We start from the raw sequence: 16423 nt of genomic DNA on the forward strand, positions 1-16423 counted from the left end.
TGTGTCATAAATTTTTCATCGAAATTAACTTGAATCGGAAAAGGAACTGCATTTCCGGATTCTGTAAATATTTTTTTTACCTAGGAAAAGAAAAAAATATTTAAAAAATATGAAAAGAGAATTCAAAGATTTCTTTCCAATTTATATGTTTAGTTATTTTTACATTTCTAGTATAATCAATTTCTAAGAAAAGTTTGAAATGGAAATTGGAATATAATGAATATTTTTGAAAAATTCAAAGTGCACGTGTTTCTGGGACCTCAAACTTCATGCTTCTCCTCGAGTTGTGCCTGTGCAGAAATTTAGTTGGTTGGTGTTAAAGATCTCTTTTAAGGTTATTAAAGTATATTTTTTCAACAGCTCCAAATTCAAATTAGGTGACATTTGGTCAAAAGTTGGCTGACATATGCCAATTACGCCAATGAAGATAACGAGTTCACAGCAATTGAAAACAAGTAACAGTAAGTTGCTTAATTAAAATACAGAAAAAAAAATCTAAAATGGGTGCAATTACGATAATTCTTCAAACAAAACCCCTTATTCAAGTTCCATAAGTAATAAAATTTCCAGATTTGTCACTCTTATCAAACCCATCACTGTCCGTTCAAGCACCTGTTCACGCCCGTCTAACGGGGTGGAAGAATACCAAAAATCCGAAATTGCACTCTAAATAACCGATTATAGGCAGGTTTATAAATCAGCTGATAGCCCATTTCATTCCGAAAAAAGGTAGATAAGTTTCGTTATTAATCAGTATTGAAATGCGGCGTGCACCGATCAGACGCATTTGAAGGTTAGTTCTCGTGTTCGGTTTTTGGTGAAAAGTTTGCCTCGTTACTTTTATCAATCGGATAACAATTTATAAATTCAGGTAAGATATTCAAATGCCCCTAGGGACATAAATTTTCATTTATTTTTCAAATATTTAAATAATAATAAACCATGCGTTCGCTCTGACTCATTCGATTTAAAGTATTATGATGGAGACGCACAGTTGTTCAGACATGGAACGAATTTACAAAAATATGAAAAAAAAATCATGCTAATTTCAGTTTTGCATTGACCCAGATTCTACGTTCAATCACAAAACAAACTCTAACTGTTCAAGTATCAAGTGTTTGCGAATTGCAAAAAAAAGATAAGGGATTGAATTGATCCAGCAATTGACACTGTACTTCATATCAGTGAGTAATTTTAAAGGCGTTTTTAAACTTGTCGGTATTGTTGACCATGGCAATGTGTCAAAATGGAAATTGGTAAAATATTTTCTGATTTTTTTATGCTCATCACTATGACAATCTTAATTTGCTGTGACTGGCGACCGATTAACTAATCTTATCAGCACTGCTAGTGTTTTGAGCAATGTAATCTTATCGTTATCATTTCCATTTGCATTGATATTATAACCAATTCATTGATAGTAAAGTTCGTTTACATTTGAATGAATACTTTAATACAACTATTATAATTATAAAATCCACAATCTCAAATCACGTGTTGTGTCCTATGTTAATTATTTATTAAATTTATAAAAAAAACTCTCTTGTTAAGAGAAATTCATTCCCGATTCACTTTTACAAACAATCATCATTGTGCTACTGAGGCTCCCAAATGGGCTACTGATTGCCGCTGACAATTGGTTTGTTGATTGAGATATCGAGTGCCTCTGCTGGCAATAGAAGGAGTAAGTGCGGTTGCACCATGTACTTGGTACTTGAGGCCAGAGTGTGTCGTCGGTCCTCAAAAGTTAAGACGCGGACATGGTCGTGGCTTCCGAAGGGACGACGACGCCTTCTTAAGAAGGTAAACACACGTTTCACTAATTGAAAACGAGAGCAGTAGATTGTAGGTGTCAGATTATGCAATGATTTGGTAAAGCAATTAGGTGAGTTTGAGTTGAATTCAATTAAATTTTAATGAATAAAAAAAATTAATAATGCAAATAAAAATAATGCTCAAGATTTTTATTTGCATTATTAATCTTTTTTATTCATCAAAATTTAATTGAAATCAACTCAAACTCACCTAATTGCCCTAATGGAATCGGTAAATTTATTGGTGAATAATATTTATTTCTATTTTCAAAAACGTTACTTAATCCACCGGAAGGTGGTTGCTGCCTTCCTCCTAAAAGCCTTGCAACCACACACTACGAAAGCTTTGGCTAACGCTTACTTAGTAGAGACACTATACATCTGAGTGCTGCCATCTAGGTATGATAAATTTAATGAACCATTTGAAAGCACTGCAGTGTTTGTGTGCGTGCACTGAGCGTAAAGTTCCGACAGCTATCCGCCGGAGCTTTCAAATTATGTAAATAATGACCCTTTTTAGTATCAACCAAAACAGTTTTTCGAACATATCTTTTAAAGTACTGCACAAAGCCGGATGAAATTTAAAAAAGACTTAAAGAACCTGAAGGCAAATCCAAAAACATAGATCCGGACAAAATCGGTCGAGCCAGTTCCGAGAAAAGTGAGTGAGAAAAAAATTCTACGTCCATCCACACGCACAGACATTTGCTCAGAATTTGATTCTGAGTCGATATGTATACGTAAAGGTATATCTGGGAGGCTTATTTAAAAAGTTCAATTTTTGAGTGATTTTATAGCCTTGCCTCAGTGAGGTGAGGAAGGCAAAAATAGAAAATTTACGTAAAAACTTGGTCGTCTTCAAAAAGCAAAAAGGAAAATAAGGTTGTCTTCCAAATAGCATAGAATTTTCAAATGCCGTTACATTTAAATATTAGAGGGGGTCATCCATAAACTACGGGACACTTTTTAAATTTCAGTCAGCTACCTTTGAACATTGTTACACTCTAAAAAGTTAGAAAAAAAAACAGTAAATTTTAAAATGATTTTTTTTTCTAGATGAAAAATTGACCCTTATGGTTTAATACAAGTTTGAACAGTACATTAAATCTCCCTTATAATGACATGTTCCAGATTTTTTGAACAGGCAGAGCTTTTAATTTTTTTTTAGTGTTTTGTCGATGCAAATATTGTTTTTTTCGGAATTTTGAGTAGATGGAAATTCTCGTATGTTTGGCAGATTAAACACTCGCTCCTAACTCGGTCCAAATAGCTGATTTGCAAAACCATGTATAGAAACAAGCGTGCTCACTTCCTATTGAGCTATTAATCACTCGATTTCAGTTGAAAGCGATTTTTTGGAGCTGTAATTATACGTCAAAGTGCTGATATGGCAACATTAGAGGCACGATTTATTTAGATGCTGTTCCCCTACGCCATCAAATTGAGCGTCCAATTTTCCATAAAAGTCCTTTTAACACCTAATTGCCACCTCATCACCTTTTCAGGCTGTAAATTATTGAAAAACATAACAAAAAAATGGACCTCGGATTCGTGATCAGGGACAAAATTTACCCCATAGGACAAAGCTTCACGCAAATCGAAGAGAGGTCGGGGCAACGGCTGCGTCAGTTGGCGGAGAAATACCCAAAAATACAATTACAATGTTAAAACTATTGAAAGTTAAAACTAAATATTTAATCGAAATAAAATCAAAGATTAGAAATTTCTCGATTGAAGATTGCTAATGTTTTTATTTTTGTTAAGAATACATGTTTTAATATCTAGTAACCAATCAAGTTTCAATTTCTACACTAACAAGTTTTTTAAAGATTTTAATAACCTTCCTGAAGTAAATTCATGCACAGTTTTGGAGCTCCTCAGCCGTGCGCAAAGTTTACATTGTTATATTTTTTGTTGCAAAAAAAAAAAATAAAATAAAGAAAAAGATCAGCATTCAATACCAACATAAAATAAACTATGTGCGTGATTTCAAACACATGATGAATCAGTGACCAATTTAAATATGTCTTGTCATGCTAAAAAAAATAGAATCACATAAGCGAATGTACTGTTTACGTACATGCAAACACAGTTATAAAAATCAGGAAAATGTTTCCATGAAAAAAAAGTTATTGATTATGACACGAGTTAATAACAGATAATAGAAAATAAATAATAAACAAACATTCTATAATCAAAAATATGAATTATCGATCTTTGACAACTATTTTTTAACAGTGTCAAGCCGATTTTATGGATGAATGATATTTAATTTTCATCTGATCTTCACCGGATTGCTTGCTGTGCTTGTCGAAAGTCAGTTTATAGTAACACTTTGTGTGTACTGGACGTTTATAGACATCAAATGTAAGTTTGGTTTGGTATACCAATGTGATAATTTTCAGTTAACGGTGCACACCAACCTGAGTCTAGTTTTTTTTAGTATTTTTTGTAAACGGTAAACGTCAGTATGTTTTTTTTACTCATCACCCAAATAACAATCAACCAAATGATTTATAACAAAATTTTACTATTGAACCCAGATTAAAATTCAAAAATGTTTTTAGCTAAACGTATAGCGTGTTAATAAAATCAGCTAGTTTTATACGAAGAGGTATACACTCAACCCCGGTGGTTGGTCACTTTTTCGGTTGTCACTTTTTTAGTTTGTACCTCGTTGGTCTAAGTCAAACTAAAAAGTGACGAACTGTCACTTTTACACGGCGCCTACGAACACTATCAAAACAAACGTTTGGTAGTGTGTGTGTGAACTCCGTATAAAAGGGTGTCAAACTAAAAGTGACCCCGTTCGTTTGACAACAGTTGATGTCAAACCATCGGGGTTTTAGTGTACTGCACTGCCCATGTTCACATAAATGTCCCATATGCAAAAACAGCAAGCTGAGAAAAACGCAAGGGAAGTTTGTCCCACACATAAGGCTACGTGTTAAGTTTTCGCGAAAAAACTGGATTTCCTCTTGATTTCTAAAACAAAGTACTGGATGTTATAGGCGCTTCTGAAAAAGGACGCGATTTTGTACTAAACTGAATCAATAACTCAAAAGTGATGAAAATGCATAGGGGAAATTTATGCGATCATGGGCAGTGCAGAACGTTCATTTCAAGATATAATAAGTGTCAAGGGTTGTAGTTCAAAGCGTCAACAGTCGATAGAAACCTTGTTTTCGAGGAAAATGCCAAGCAAATAATGCCAATCTTGCTTGATAAACTTAACAAAACAAACAAGTTTATTTACATAAAAGAACAGTATATAAATTACACGACTCATTATGAAAGTTTTTTCCATGTTCCAAGTTCTTGAAAAAATGTGAACCTTGAAACTATATAATTGCCAGAATTACATTTTAGTTCATAGCTGTCTAGTTTGAGTATAAATGCCACGGTCCCTTTTCAAGGAGCCAGGCGCCTCCATGTAATCATTATAAGCCAGAGAGATTCAATGGAGGCGCTCGGTTTTGCCTTCCTCACCTTACTGAGGAAAGGCTATAAAATCACTCGAAAAATGAACTTCTTAATTCGACCTCGTAGACCTACCTTCACGTATATCTATCGATTCAGAATCAATATCTGAGCAAATGTCTGTGCGTGTGTATGTCTGTAAGTCCGTGCACCGAAAAAAATGCACTCGATTATCTCCGGAATGGCTGAACCGATTTGAGCCGTTCTGGTCTCATTCGATTCGTCTTAGGTTCCCACAATACCTATATTAACTATTATGAAGTTTTGTTAAGTATTTCAAAAGTTATGCTAAAAAAACGATTCTGGATAAAGTTTGAAAGATTGTAAAAAGGGTGGTTTTTGTAAGGAAACCCGTCTGATCATACATTTTTAGAAAGGTATTTGAAAGACCTTTCCAACAAGCCCAAAAGATTGAAGATCTGACAACCCTATCAAAAGTTATGAGCACCTAAGTGCTCGTTTGTACACATTTCAGAGGCCGGATCTCAAATATGTTGATGAAAAAGTTGTTCGGATCGATCCGAGATCTGGCTCCCGGGATTTTGTTGATTTGAAACTCCCGGGAAAAATGAACAGGTATATTTTTTTACTGCCTTAAGGCTTAAAAAACTTTAAAGTAATATAACTATTGAAAGTGAACAATTTTCATGAAACAGCCCCCTCTAAAGGTGTTGTTCTAATATTACGTTTTTGGGATTCTAGACCCCATTTTTTTTCTGTCTGAGTAATCTACCACTGAAACCTGATTATAGGTCTATTGTAGGATTGCCCAATGTTACTGGTGTTGAGCCTTTCTGTTGACTTCGCACGCAAACACCATTGTATTGGGTGAACGCGTGTGTCGACCAGCCGAAAAGCCGTAACTCTTGTAGACCACCTTCCATGCGTTTTTTCTTTATATTGTGCATCGCTAGAACCAGAGCAGTATTGTATTGCTATATAAGCTCTTCTCAGCGCGCGGTCAAGTTTCTTACACAGCACCGCTAGGTTCTGAGCACAACCTTTGCACCGGGCGATAAATGCTAGGCGATTATTTGCACTCGAAAAACGCTTGGAAGGTTGGGCCGGGGGAGCCAAGGATTTGAACCCGAGTTTTTTTCACAAGCAGGAATTTGCGTTGTAAAGCAACCGCCTTACTCGCACGGCTGCGGACCCCATACTCCATGTAGATATGTTGTAAGAAGTAAAATTTAGATAAAATTTGTAGGTTTGACATTCTTACTACAGAAACAAATATGTACATAATTGTGAGGAAGGCACCAACCACCATCGGTGGATTAAGTAACGTTTTGCCTTCCTCACTGAGGTAAGGCTATAATCCTGCTCTAAAAATGAACTTCGTATAAAAACGTCGTAGACCCACCTTCATGTATACATATCGACTCAGAATTGAAAACTGAACAAATGTCTGTGTGTATGTGTGTGTGTGTGTGTGTGTGTGTGTGTGTGTGTGTGTGTGTGTGTGTGTATGTATGTATGTGACCAACAAACTAGCTCATGTTTCTCGGCACTGGCTGAACCGATTTGACCCGAACTTGTTGCATTCGACTTGGTTTAGGGTCCCATAGATCGAGTTTTATACAGATTGAAGTTTCGATAAGTAGTTCAAAAGTTATGTATAAAAATGTGTTTTCACATATATTTGGATCTCACTTAAATGTATGTAAACGATGTCCGGGCCCATCATCCGACCCATCGTTGGTTAGGTTATCAAAAGACCTTTCCAACGAGTCCAAAACATTGAAGATCTGGCAACCCTGTCTCGAGATATGGCCACTTAAGTGATATTGATATACTTTTTTGAAGCCGGATCTCACTTAAATGTATGTAAACTATGTCCGGGTCCGTCATCCGACCCATCGTTGGTTAGATTATCAAAAGACCTTTCCAACGAGTCTAAAACATTGAAGATCTGGCAACCCTGTCTCGAGATATAGCCCCTTAAGTGATATTGATGTACTTTTTTGAAGCCGGATCTCACTTAAATGTATGTAAACTATGTCCGGCTCCACTATACGACCCGACTTTAGTTAGGTTATCAAAATACCTTTCCAACGAGTCTAAAACATTGAAGATCTGGCAACCCTGTCTCGAGATATGGCCTCTTAAGTGATATTGATGTACTTTTTTGAAGCCGGATCTCACTTAAATGTATGTAAACTATGTCCGGATCCACCATCCGACCCATTGTTGGTTAGGTTATCAAAATACCTTTCCAACGAGTGTAAAACATTGAAGATCTGGCAACCCTGTCTCGAGATATGGCCACTTAAGTGATATCGATGTACTTTTGGAAGCCGGATCTAAAAAATAGATGAAACTTGTGTACAGCCATTGTTGTGAGGAAGGCTCCAACCACATAGGTGGATTAAGTTAGTTTTTGAATGATGCTATAGCATTTATACCCAAAATAAGCTTTGTTCACTACTTGCATTAAACTGAAATGTAATTCTGTAGATTAGAGCTTGATCAGGGAGCCCAACTCTTAACAATCGTGGCGAGCGATCAAGAGAGAAAAAATGACTTTCACAATGTAGAGTTGTGTTATAACTTATTTCTAATATTACCAATGTCATCTTTTTTCAGGTCTGGCAGCTAATAAAATAAAATTTAAAAATGGACTCGGAAGAACAGAAGGACATCGAAATTATCAAAACATGGCTCACTACTCAACCTCATCTTCCAGAAGTTAGCGGTAATTAAGCATAAGCATAAGCATAAGCATAGGTGCCCACCCGCAGTTGCTACTCCGTTATTGACCAGGACCTCCAGAAGTTACATCCACGAGCCGTGGAAGATGAGTGGGTGCTATCTTTCCTCGCTTCGCAACTTCTCAAAGGCCCCTATCATGCTGATCAATACCGGCGCCGGCCACGACCAGTGGTAGAGTCACGGGGAAGTGGATGGGAATGTTAGTCCGATACTTGAGTGATAGAGACCGCCCAATCGACTGCTTCTCCGACAAAGTATCACATGAGTTTTGAGGGGTTAGTAGATGGGTATGAGGTCAGGATTCACGAGTGGCAGTGATGTGACCATGAGCATTTTGTTTATCGGTTAAAAAATTTAAATCTTAGGCAGCCGGCTGCGGAAAGATAAATTATTGATTAGTTAGAAAGTTTTTTTAATCGAACGCGTGCCAACCGAGCAGTAGTGCTATGGACTGGACTTATTAGTATATTTTTAATAATTGTACAATTTAGATAACGCGTGCAAATTTCAAAAATAGTAAAAAAAAACGCTTTACTCTTCATAAAATCGATAGTTTGATGAGTTAATACTAGAACTGCCAGTTGGAATAAATTATTACGATCCACGATTATCAACAAAAAGAAAACAGGACACTACGTAACCGATTCTAATGAAATTAAAACAATAACTTAAACGAACTAAACCGGCGGCGTGCCTTCCAATCAACGATGATAAAAAAGGACTTATGAAAAATAAAATATCAAATGAAAGGTTCGGAAAACACGTTGCAGAGTAACCGCGAGGTCTCGCTACTCACAATCGAATAAAAAAAATGCAAATACGCGCGCTAATGGTCTATCCTATATGTCAGCGCGAAAAAAAAAGCAAACCAAAAAAAGAACATTTTAATCGCGCGATTCTTTTTCAACTGACGACGATTCTGTTTTCGCTCCACTTTGTGTGCCTCTGCGGCGCACACACACACCGCTGAAACCTAAAGAGAAGGAAAAAAATTGATAAACTATGAATAATGCGAAGAATACAGACGGAGTTTTTTTATTTATATTTTAGTTGTTTGATGTATTTTATTCTCACAGCGTGCAATCGGATGCTGCTGTCAAGAAAATTAATAATAAATTTAAAAAAGAAGTTAAAGGATTAGTTAATGGTATGTAAATCAAAGACAGGCGACTGAGGAATAATTTAACTCACTAACAAATCACTAACAAATCAACGAATAATTTGAAACAAGACTGATTGAAGATCTACATGTATTTTATGCTTCCTGTCCAGTGCAAAATTTAGTTACTTAATTTTCAAGTTAAATATATTATGATTGAGTTATCGAATTTTAAAGTTAAATGCATGATGAATGACACCAAAAGAACAAACTTTTTCTTGGAACAAACTCACCGGGATTCTGCGAAGAAGGCATCACTGAATTAGTTCCGCCACCGACCACCGTCAAATGTAATGGCGTGGTGGATGAAACACTGGCACAAAGCGTCTATGAACTGTCACCTTTCGTCACACCGGCACAGCTGATTCCAGTTTTCAAGCCCGCGGTAATCCAAGACGCACGCACTCACACAGACACAAGCCAAGTAGATCGAGAGCATAAAAAAACACTGCTTCCCTTCTCTTTGGCTACACCAACACACACGGCTTGCAACATAACCGAGGCTCAAAATTCTGCAATTTATGTTTTCTTGCTTAGCTCTCCCTCTCCCTCTCTCTCTCAATTATGTTTCGCTCACACACACTGACACAACTCTTCTGAGAAACATTTCCATTTTTCTCTTTGTGGCCACTGGTAAACCTGCTTGTGGAGTTTTTATGCTCCGCTCTCGCAAAAATTATATCTCTCTCTCTCTTCCGAAATTTTCATCCGCCGAGGTACTGCTTCTCGTACCGCCATCTTGGAAATAACAAATCAAATTTCACAATTTTGCAATAAAACACCAGAAACTCTAGAAAATTTTCACTTCCATTATGTTATTCCGATTTATAAGCCACTCCGAACTTCGTTGTCTGGTGCCGTTCGTCGAACACTCAGTAAATAGCCCCGATACCCCTTTCGAAAAACAAGTTTGCACTGCAGAAAAAGAACACTTCACAACGTTCTGATACACCAAAAACACTTCAAAATAATTAAATTTCACGATCAACTCAACGACACAACAAAACTAATCGTCCCGTGAACCAATTTGACCAAAAATCCCGAAAAATCACTTCAAAAAACGAAAATATTCACGACGCCAAGACCGTGTCCCGAAAATGCGTGCTCTCTCGGCCGATGCAAAACTCGCTCTCCTCTTCCAGAAGTTAGCGGTAATTGAAAAAAAAAAACAATTTTTTAAACACCTAAAAAATGGAAAATGTCTCTAAATTAAGTCAGGTACCAATTTGCGAACCCAAGCTACGTAAATTTGAATATTCTGTACAAAATAGATCCCTATAGGACGTGCTTAAATTGTTTCCTGGGTCTTGATCACTCTTTCGTTTCATTCGTAGAACAACCCAGATCGACAACGCGATTGCACTTATCTTAAAATAATGTTTAGCTATTATACAAACGATTTTGAAAGTATGTTTATAAAAAAATACTTTGGATATATTTTAGTACCAACAGCTCACTACTGCAAACCGCTTTCAGAAAGCCAAAAATCTACAGAACTTTCTATAGTTTCTTAAGGGATTAGTTTTTTTTACAATTTCTAAATTACTAATTAAAAACTTTCATCCCAAACAGACATCGACGTGCTCCGATTCCTGCACTCCAACTATTACGATGTGGAGGAAACCAAGGTGACCATCGAGAACTTTTACACGATGCGAACGCGCTTCCGGGACCTGTTTAGGAATCCGGACCTGCTCTGCGACGAGCTGCAGAACGCGATGGCCATCGCGGACTTTACTCCCCTGCCGCAGGCCACCCCCGAGGGCTACAAGGTGGTCATATTCCGGCTGGCAGACACCGATCCGAGCCACTTTTCCCAGAAGAACCTGCTGAGATTGTGAGACCAGATTTTGTTTTGTTCAAAGTATCAATACTAATTTTTGTAACTTTTGCCAGTTTCTCAATCTGCATGCAGCAATTTCTCAAGGAGGACGGAATGGCCAAGGGTCACGTCACCATCAACGACATGACCGGGTTCAGTTTGGGTCACATGAAACGGTTGTCTCTGTTTCCCACGAAGAACTACATGACCTTTATCCAGGAGGCGGCACCGATTCGTCTCAAAGGGATGCACATGGTCAACATTGTGCCGTTTGTGGACAAGGTTATGACCCTGGTGAAACCCCTCATGAAACGAGAGCTGTACGAAATGGTCCACCTGCATCAGCACAAGGAATCGCTGTTTCCGTTCGTACCGCAGGAATGCCTGCCGGCAGAGTACGGAGGGAAGGCTGGGACGTTCAAGGAGTTGAGAGGTTAGTACAAAAGTCAAGTTCCATAAATATGTTTATTACAAACATTACGCTTTTAGATAACTTCTACGCAAAGCTACTAGCAAATCGAGAGAATTACATTCGTTACGAACTGGAAAATCGTGTGGATGATAGTAAACGTCCCGCTCAACGAGGGTGGTTCAGTATGTTCCGAAGATAGGACAACTTATTAAATTATTGGACTTTTGGCGGTAAATTTGGAAGGAAAAAAATGGCAATTTAAATCTATTCTGGTATTTTACAATAAAACGATACGAGCAGGGTTCACTGAAAAAATTTGACCCCCTTCGATTACACTGACCTTTTTTTTATTCTTTGTCCTCTATACCTATACCCTAACTGGCTCAATCGGCCTTGCCATCACGGAGCCGTGCGTCTACCCAAGTAACATTTTTTCCAGGAGTTCTACAAGAGCTCTTCAAGATAGCTACAGCATAGCAGTTTGGACCGCGGTAGGATAAGATTCTCTTCAAAACTTCTTCAGGAGTTTGGAAGAGTACTTGAAGAAAGTGTTACTTGGGTATTTATAGATCCGAGATCTATTGTTCTTCGTCTTGATGGATGTTGATGATCTCCTGGAGGTCTTGTTGGAAGAGTCTTCCTTCCTTCCTTCACGCGTTGTGGTGTGGTTGGTTGGTCATCTTCCCGTCCATTCCCCACTCACCCACCGCTAGTTGTTGTAGTGGGGGGAGTGGCATGAGTGTGTGTGTGTGGTAATTAATTACCGTGTATCTGTTGCTCCCAGAGGGAGCAGGGGGTTCTGGTTACCACCGAAAAATCGGTGGCGAGGTGACCGGGCGGGATTCGATCCCTGATCGTCTGCTTGAAAGGCAGATCGCTTAACCATTCGGCTAAGTACCCGGACAATTACACTGACCTACAAACATTGAAAAAAACACTGCGCAGGCTCAAGTCGAGGGGAAGCATGGGGTCCCAGAAACACCTGTATTTTTATTTTTTCAAAAATATTGAAACAGGGCCGAATGGTTTTTCTCCAAAGTTTGTATGAAGAAATAGTGCTGTTCGCTACTCCCACATATTGCATGCAATTTTTGGTTGTATGCAACAACGACGAACCGCCACAATTCTCCGTACAAACATTGCATAAAAACCATTCGGCCTTGTCTATTTTTTTTTAAATTCAAGGTGCACGTGTTTCTGGGGACCCCAAAGTTCATGCTACCTCTCGAGTTGAACCTGCGCAAAAATTGTTTGTTCGGTGTTATAATTCGTTTTTTTACTTGTTTTAATTGACACAAAATTCCCCTTTTTAGCAACAATTTTGAAAAAATAGTTTTTCTCAGTGTAACTCCTTTAGCTATTATTCATTTTTTCGAAGATATCTTAAAATGTATTGATCTAATTTTCAATGTCAAAATGTGTTATGTATAAAAAATCAAGATTCTTATGTTTCTGTAAAACCATCCACCTGCAAATGATAGCATATTTGATGAAGGTTGATGTAAATCGATGCCAACGAGTGGAAATAATCCGATTACCGATTTAGCTCTTTTGTTGACTCTTTTCAAAGCAAGAAAAGACAAAACTAACAATAACTATTACAATAACTTAACTTTTATTAGAACTTAAGTGTTTGTATTACTATACTAAAAAGACCAATTCGAAGGCCGTAAACTATACCGATAACTAAAATAATGATGACAATCGTGTCCTTCGAAAAACGTTTTATGATTTCTAAGTGAGAAACATGCAATGTGAATACATTCTCAGATTCCTTGTTTGCCTCCCGTAATAATTATTGTTGGTTAAACCAATTATCAACCAATCGACAAATCTAAATTAAGTAGCCCCGCAAATCAGCCAATCCAGAACGCTACGTCACAAAGCAGACATGGTCACCAACTGAAGTTATCTAATTAGCGGACCAACAGATTGATAGAGCTGCAGCCTGAAGGTAAGGTGCTGATCGGCCTCGCGCACCTCCACTGATCATACCCAATTCAAATAGCTAGGTGTTGCTTGTTGCAAAATCTAAATCCAAAATAAAGAAAAAAGTTTTGCCGTAGCCTTATCTCTGCTCGCGCGACAACAGCCGCTGCGCTACTAATCGCCAAGTCGAACTGAAATCACATGTGTTCTCGACGAGGTGTCAACTCAAACCAGAACAGCTAAATTCTTTACCCAAAGTAACATTTTTTCCAGGAGTTCTACAAGAGCTCTTCAAGATAGCTACAGCATAGCAGTTTGGACCGCGGTAGGATAAAACTCTCTTCAAGTACTCTTCCAAACTCCTGAAGAAGTTTTATCAATTTACTAACATCAATTTACAAACATTGAGTCCAAAACCTCCCTACAAACATCTATACCACTAGGTGACGTAGAGATCTCCGCGCATTCTAGATAGATGTTTACTAACATACCTTCCCATCCCCGAGGTTAGCCAGGTACCGGCCAGGAGCCCCTTATCTTACTGGATTGTATTACACACTCATCTAAAGATGAAAACATGGTAACTCCCGTGTTGGAATATTATAACCGGATGAGAGTTTAGTGCTATCATACGTTTAATTACAGTTAAACAGCAAGATAAGCGTTGTGCAGCCATCCGAAATTGTGCGACCTTTACTGCTAGTGCTAAAAAATTTAAAAAAAAAACTAAAAATTGCTCACATTTGCGAGAACCGTGACTTGGTTTGACTTTTCTCATAGGTTTTGCAAATTACTGTTAAAAAATTGATATTTTTAAAATCCTAATGCATATCTTTTCGCAACAGCCTAAAACACCAAAATTTCCAGAGGATTTCGAACATGTCAAAATTAAGCCCAAAAATTGCTGTCTTGTTGGTCTACAGGGCAAAAGTTAAGTCATTTGATGTACTATAAGCCTACGGAATTAATCTGGCAACCCTGTCTCAAGTTATGGCCACTTAAAAGATTTTTATGCACTTTTTTGAAATTGTATTTAAAATATGTCCGGATCCATCATCCGGCACACCGTTTAATAGGTAATCGAAATACATCTCCAACGAGCCCAAATCATTGAGAATCGGTTGTCTCAAGTTTTGGTCACTTAAGTGATATTTATGCACTTTTTTCTTGCTGATCTTAAGAAAAACTAGATAAAAATTGTGTCCGATCTCATCGAATCGCCAATTGTTGGAAGGAAGGCATCAACCACATAAGTGGATTAAGTTAGTTTTTTTTCTAATTGGCAGTTTTTTTTCTATCAAATTCACAACACCAACACTTCAAACTTACGTGGAATTTGGCCAAAAAGGCTTATTGTTCATGGAAATCCCTAACTTTTGACCAATAGCAGTATGGATGTTTAAGCCTGTTGCAAAAAGATATTGAAACGCATCTTAAAGTGCTTCAAAATACCTTTCGAATGCAAATTAAAAAAGTTTGAATTGATGAAATTTTACGGAAATGCGAGTAATTTTAAGATTTTCTTTTATGTTTTTTTGGACCTCAAACTTCATAGCCCGTTTTTGTCGTAGAGGGCTCATATTTGGCACGAATTAATCTCATATATAGACAAACAAACGCTGAAAGATTCACCCAAATCGAACCACCTCGATACGACCTCTAGAACAAACCCAGCAAAATCTATTTTTTGATCGAGTTGGTGTCTTCGGCGAAGTGGTAATTCTTGCTTAGGAATTGTTAGAAAAAATATTTTAAATAATCTAAACAAAATACCAATTTTTTCGACTTTTCACACGAGATAGAAATTTCTCCAAAAAAAATATGTATGTTTTAGGTGGCAAAATATGCCAGCTTTGAGCTATGACACAAGATGGTCAAAACTCATTGGACAGTGTTGTCAATTTTTCGAATAAAAATTATTTCTTTCATTTAAAGATGCCAATTGATTGAATGTAACTGGTCCAATCTTCAACGTCTTTGAAGCAGAGTTATAGGAGTGCTTTTTTTGAATATTTATTTTTTATATCCCCACGTTTCTTCCTCCCCTGTAGATTTAGAAATGTATTGCTGTTTCTCAAACTCAATCCAATTCAACGAATCATCTTTGCGGTTAAATTATGGCGCACTGCAAATGATGATAATGACAAGAAGATGCTAGGCGTCAATCAACCTGAAGCATTCGCCATGATGTTCTCGAAAGACTGGCTGCGGTAGGGTTAGATTAGATTAGATTAGATTATTTTCTGTGAAGGTTTGTTTGTTTTTTTAACGTTTTTTATCTGTAGAAGTCATGTCAAGTGAAGCAAAATTGGACGTAGAATCAAATGGTGTTATTAATCTCTAACATTCAAAATAAATATCTTGAGAACTAAAAATAAAACATTGAATAAAACTGGAAAACCTATGTAATTTTTTGAGGAAAGCGATGGTGAGGTCAAACCTTTAATTAAAATTGGCGATCAACGTGAAAATTAACAATAAAGTTTTCATTGGCACAACAAACACTGACAAAAATTGATTATTGGAAAATACGCTACACCCATTGATTCTACGTCCAAATTTCTTTAAAATGATTCCTTGCTCGACTTTGTACGGCTTGCGGTTTCAGAGTAATTGCAGTTTGAAAATCGAAGTGGTCCGACTTGCACTAAAATCAAGATTCGTGCTTGATTTGATGGTATCAACAGCCCCATTAAATTTGATCTTGATCCGAAAACTTTGGTTTCGTAAGCTGTGTAAGTTTGAGGTGGAATGACCCATATTGGCAAGTGACATTTCAAATTACCAAACGTCCTTTCCATAACACGATAGCTTGGAAGGCACACCGTCGAGTAGTCTTCTTTGCGTCTATGCGTGACTTCTTTCCTGCAGTCCGTCGAGTGTAACGGCCATTTTAAGTAGCCACCCTGTCCGCATGCAACAAACTCAATCGCGCGCGCGCGGACTTTACAATCCGCACAATCAGCCTCGCGCTTGCTGGCTGGAGTTCCGCACAGATAAGTTTCCCACCGATGTGTAATCGATGCGGATTCCTCTTGGACGGAATACTACCTACCAGAAGGTAATGAACATGTGCCACACGTCAGAATTCGACA

The 16423-nt window shown here is 37.6% G+C and overlaps 1 protein-coding gene across 2 annotated transcripts; it reads left to right on the plus strand.

The window, feature by feature from the left end:
- The first annotated feature begins 744 nt into the window (after positions 1-744).
- LOC6048284 (alpha-tocopherol transfer protein-like) lies at positions 745-11734 on the plus strand. 2 transcript variants are annotated; one of them, XM_001865189.2, is made up of 5 exons: positions 745-871; positions 7881-7989; positions 10738-11002; positions 11062-11420; positions 11477-11734. In XM_001865189.2, exons 2-5 carry the CDS (start codon positions 7911-7913, stop codon positions 11596-11598), a joined length of 825 nt encoding a protein of 274 aa, XP_001865224.1. In that variant the 5' UTR covers positions 745-871; positions 7881-7910; the 3' UTR covers positions 11599-11734. The 2 variants fall into 2 exon arrangements, with proteins under 2 accessions (XP_001865224.1, XP_038113882.1); XM_038257954.1 differs by lacking the exon at positions 745-871 and adding an exon at positions 4148-4181.
- Positions 11735-16423: the final 4689 nt, after the last annotated feature.

Source organism: Culex quinquefasciatus, chromosome 2 (genome assembly GCF_015732765.1).
Source record: "Culex quinquefasciatus strain JHB chromosome 2, VPISU_Cqui_1.0_pri_paternal, whole genome shotgun sequence".
Taxonomy (NCBI): domain Eukaryota; kingdom Metazoa; phylum Arthropoda; class Insecta; order Diptera; family Culicidae; genus Culex; species Culex quinquefasciatus.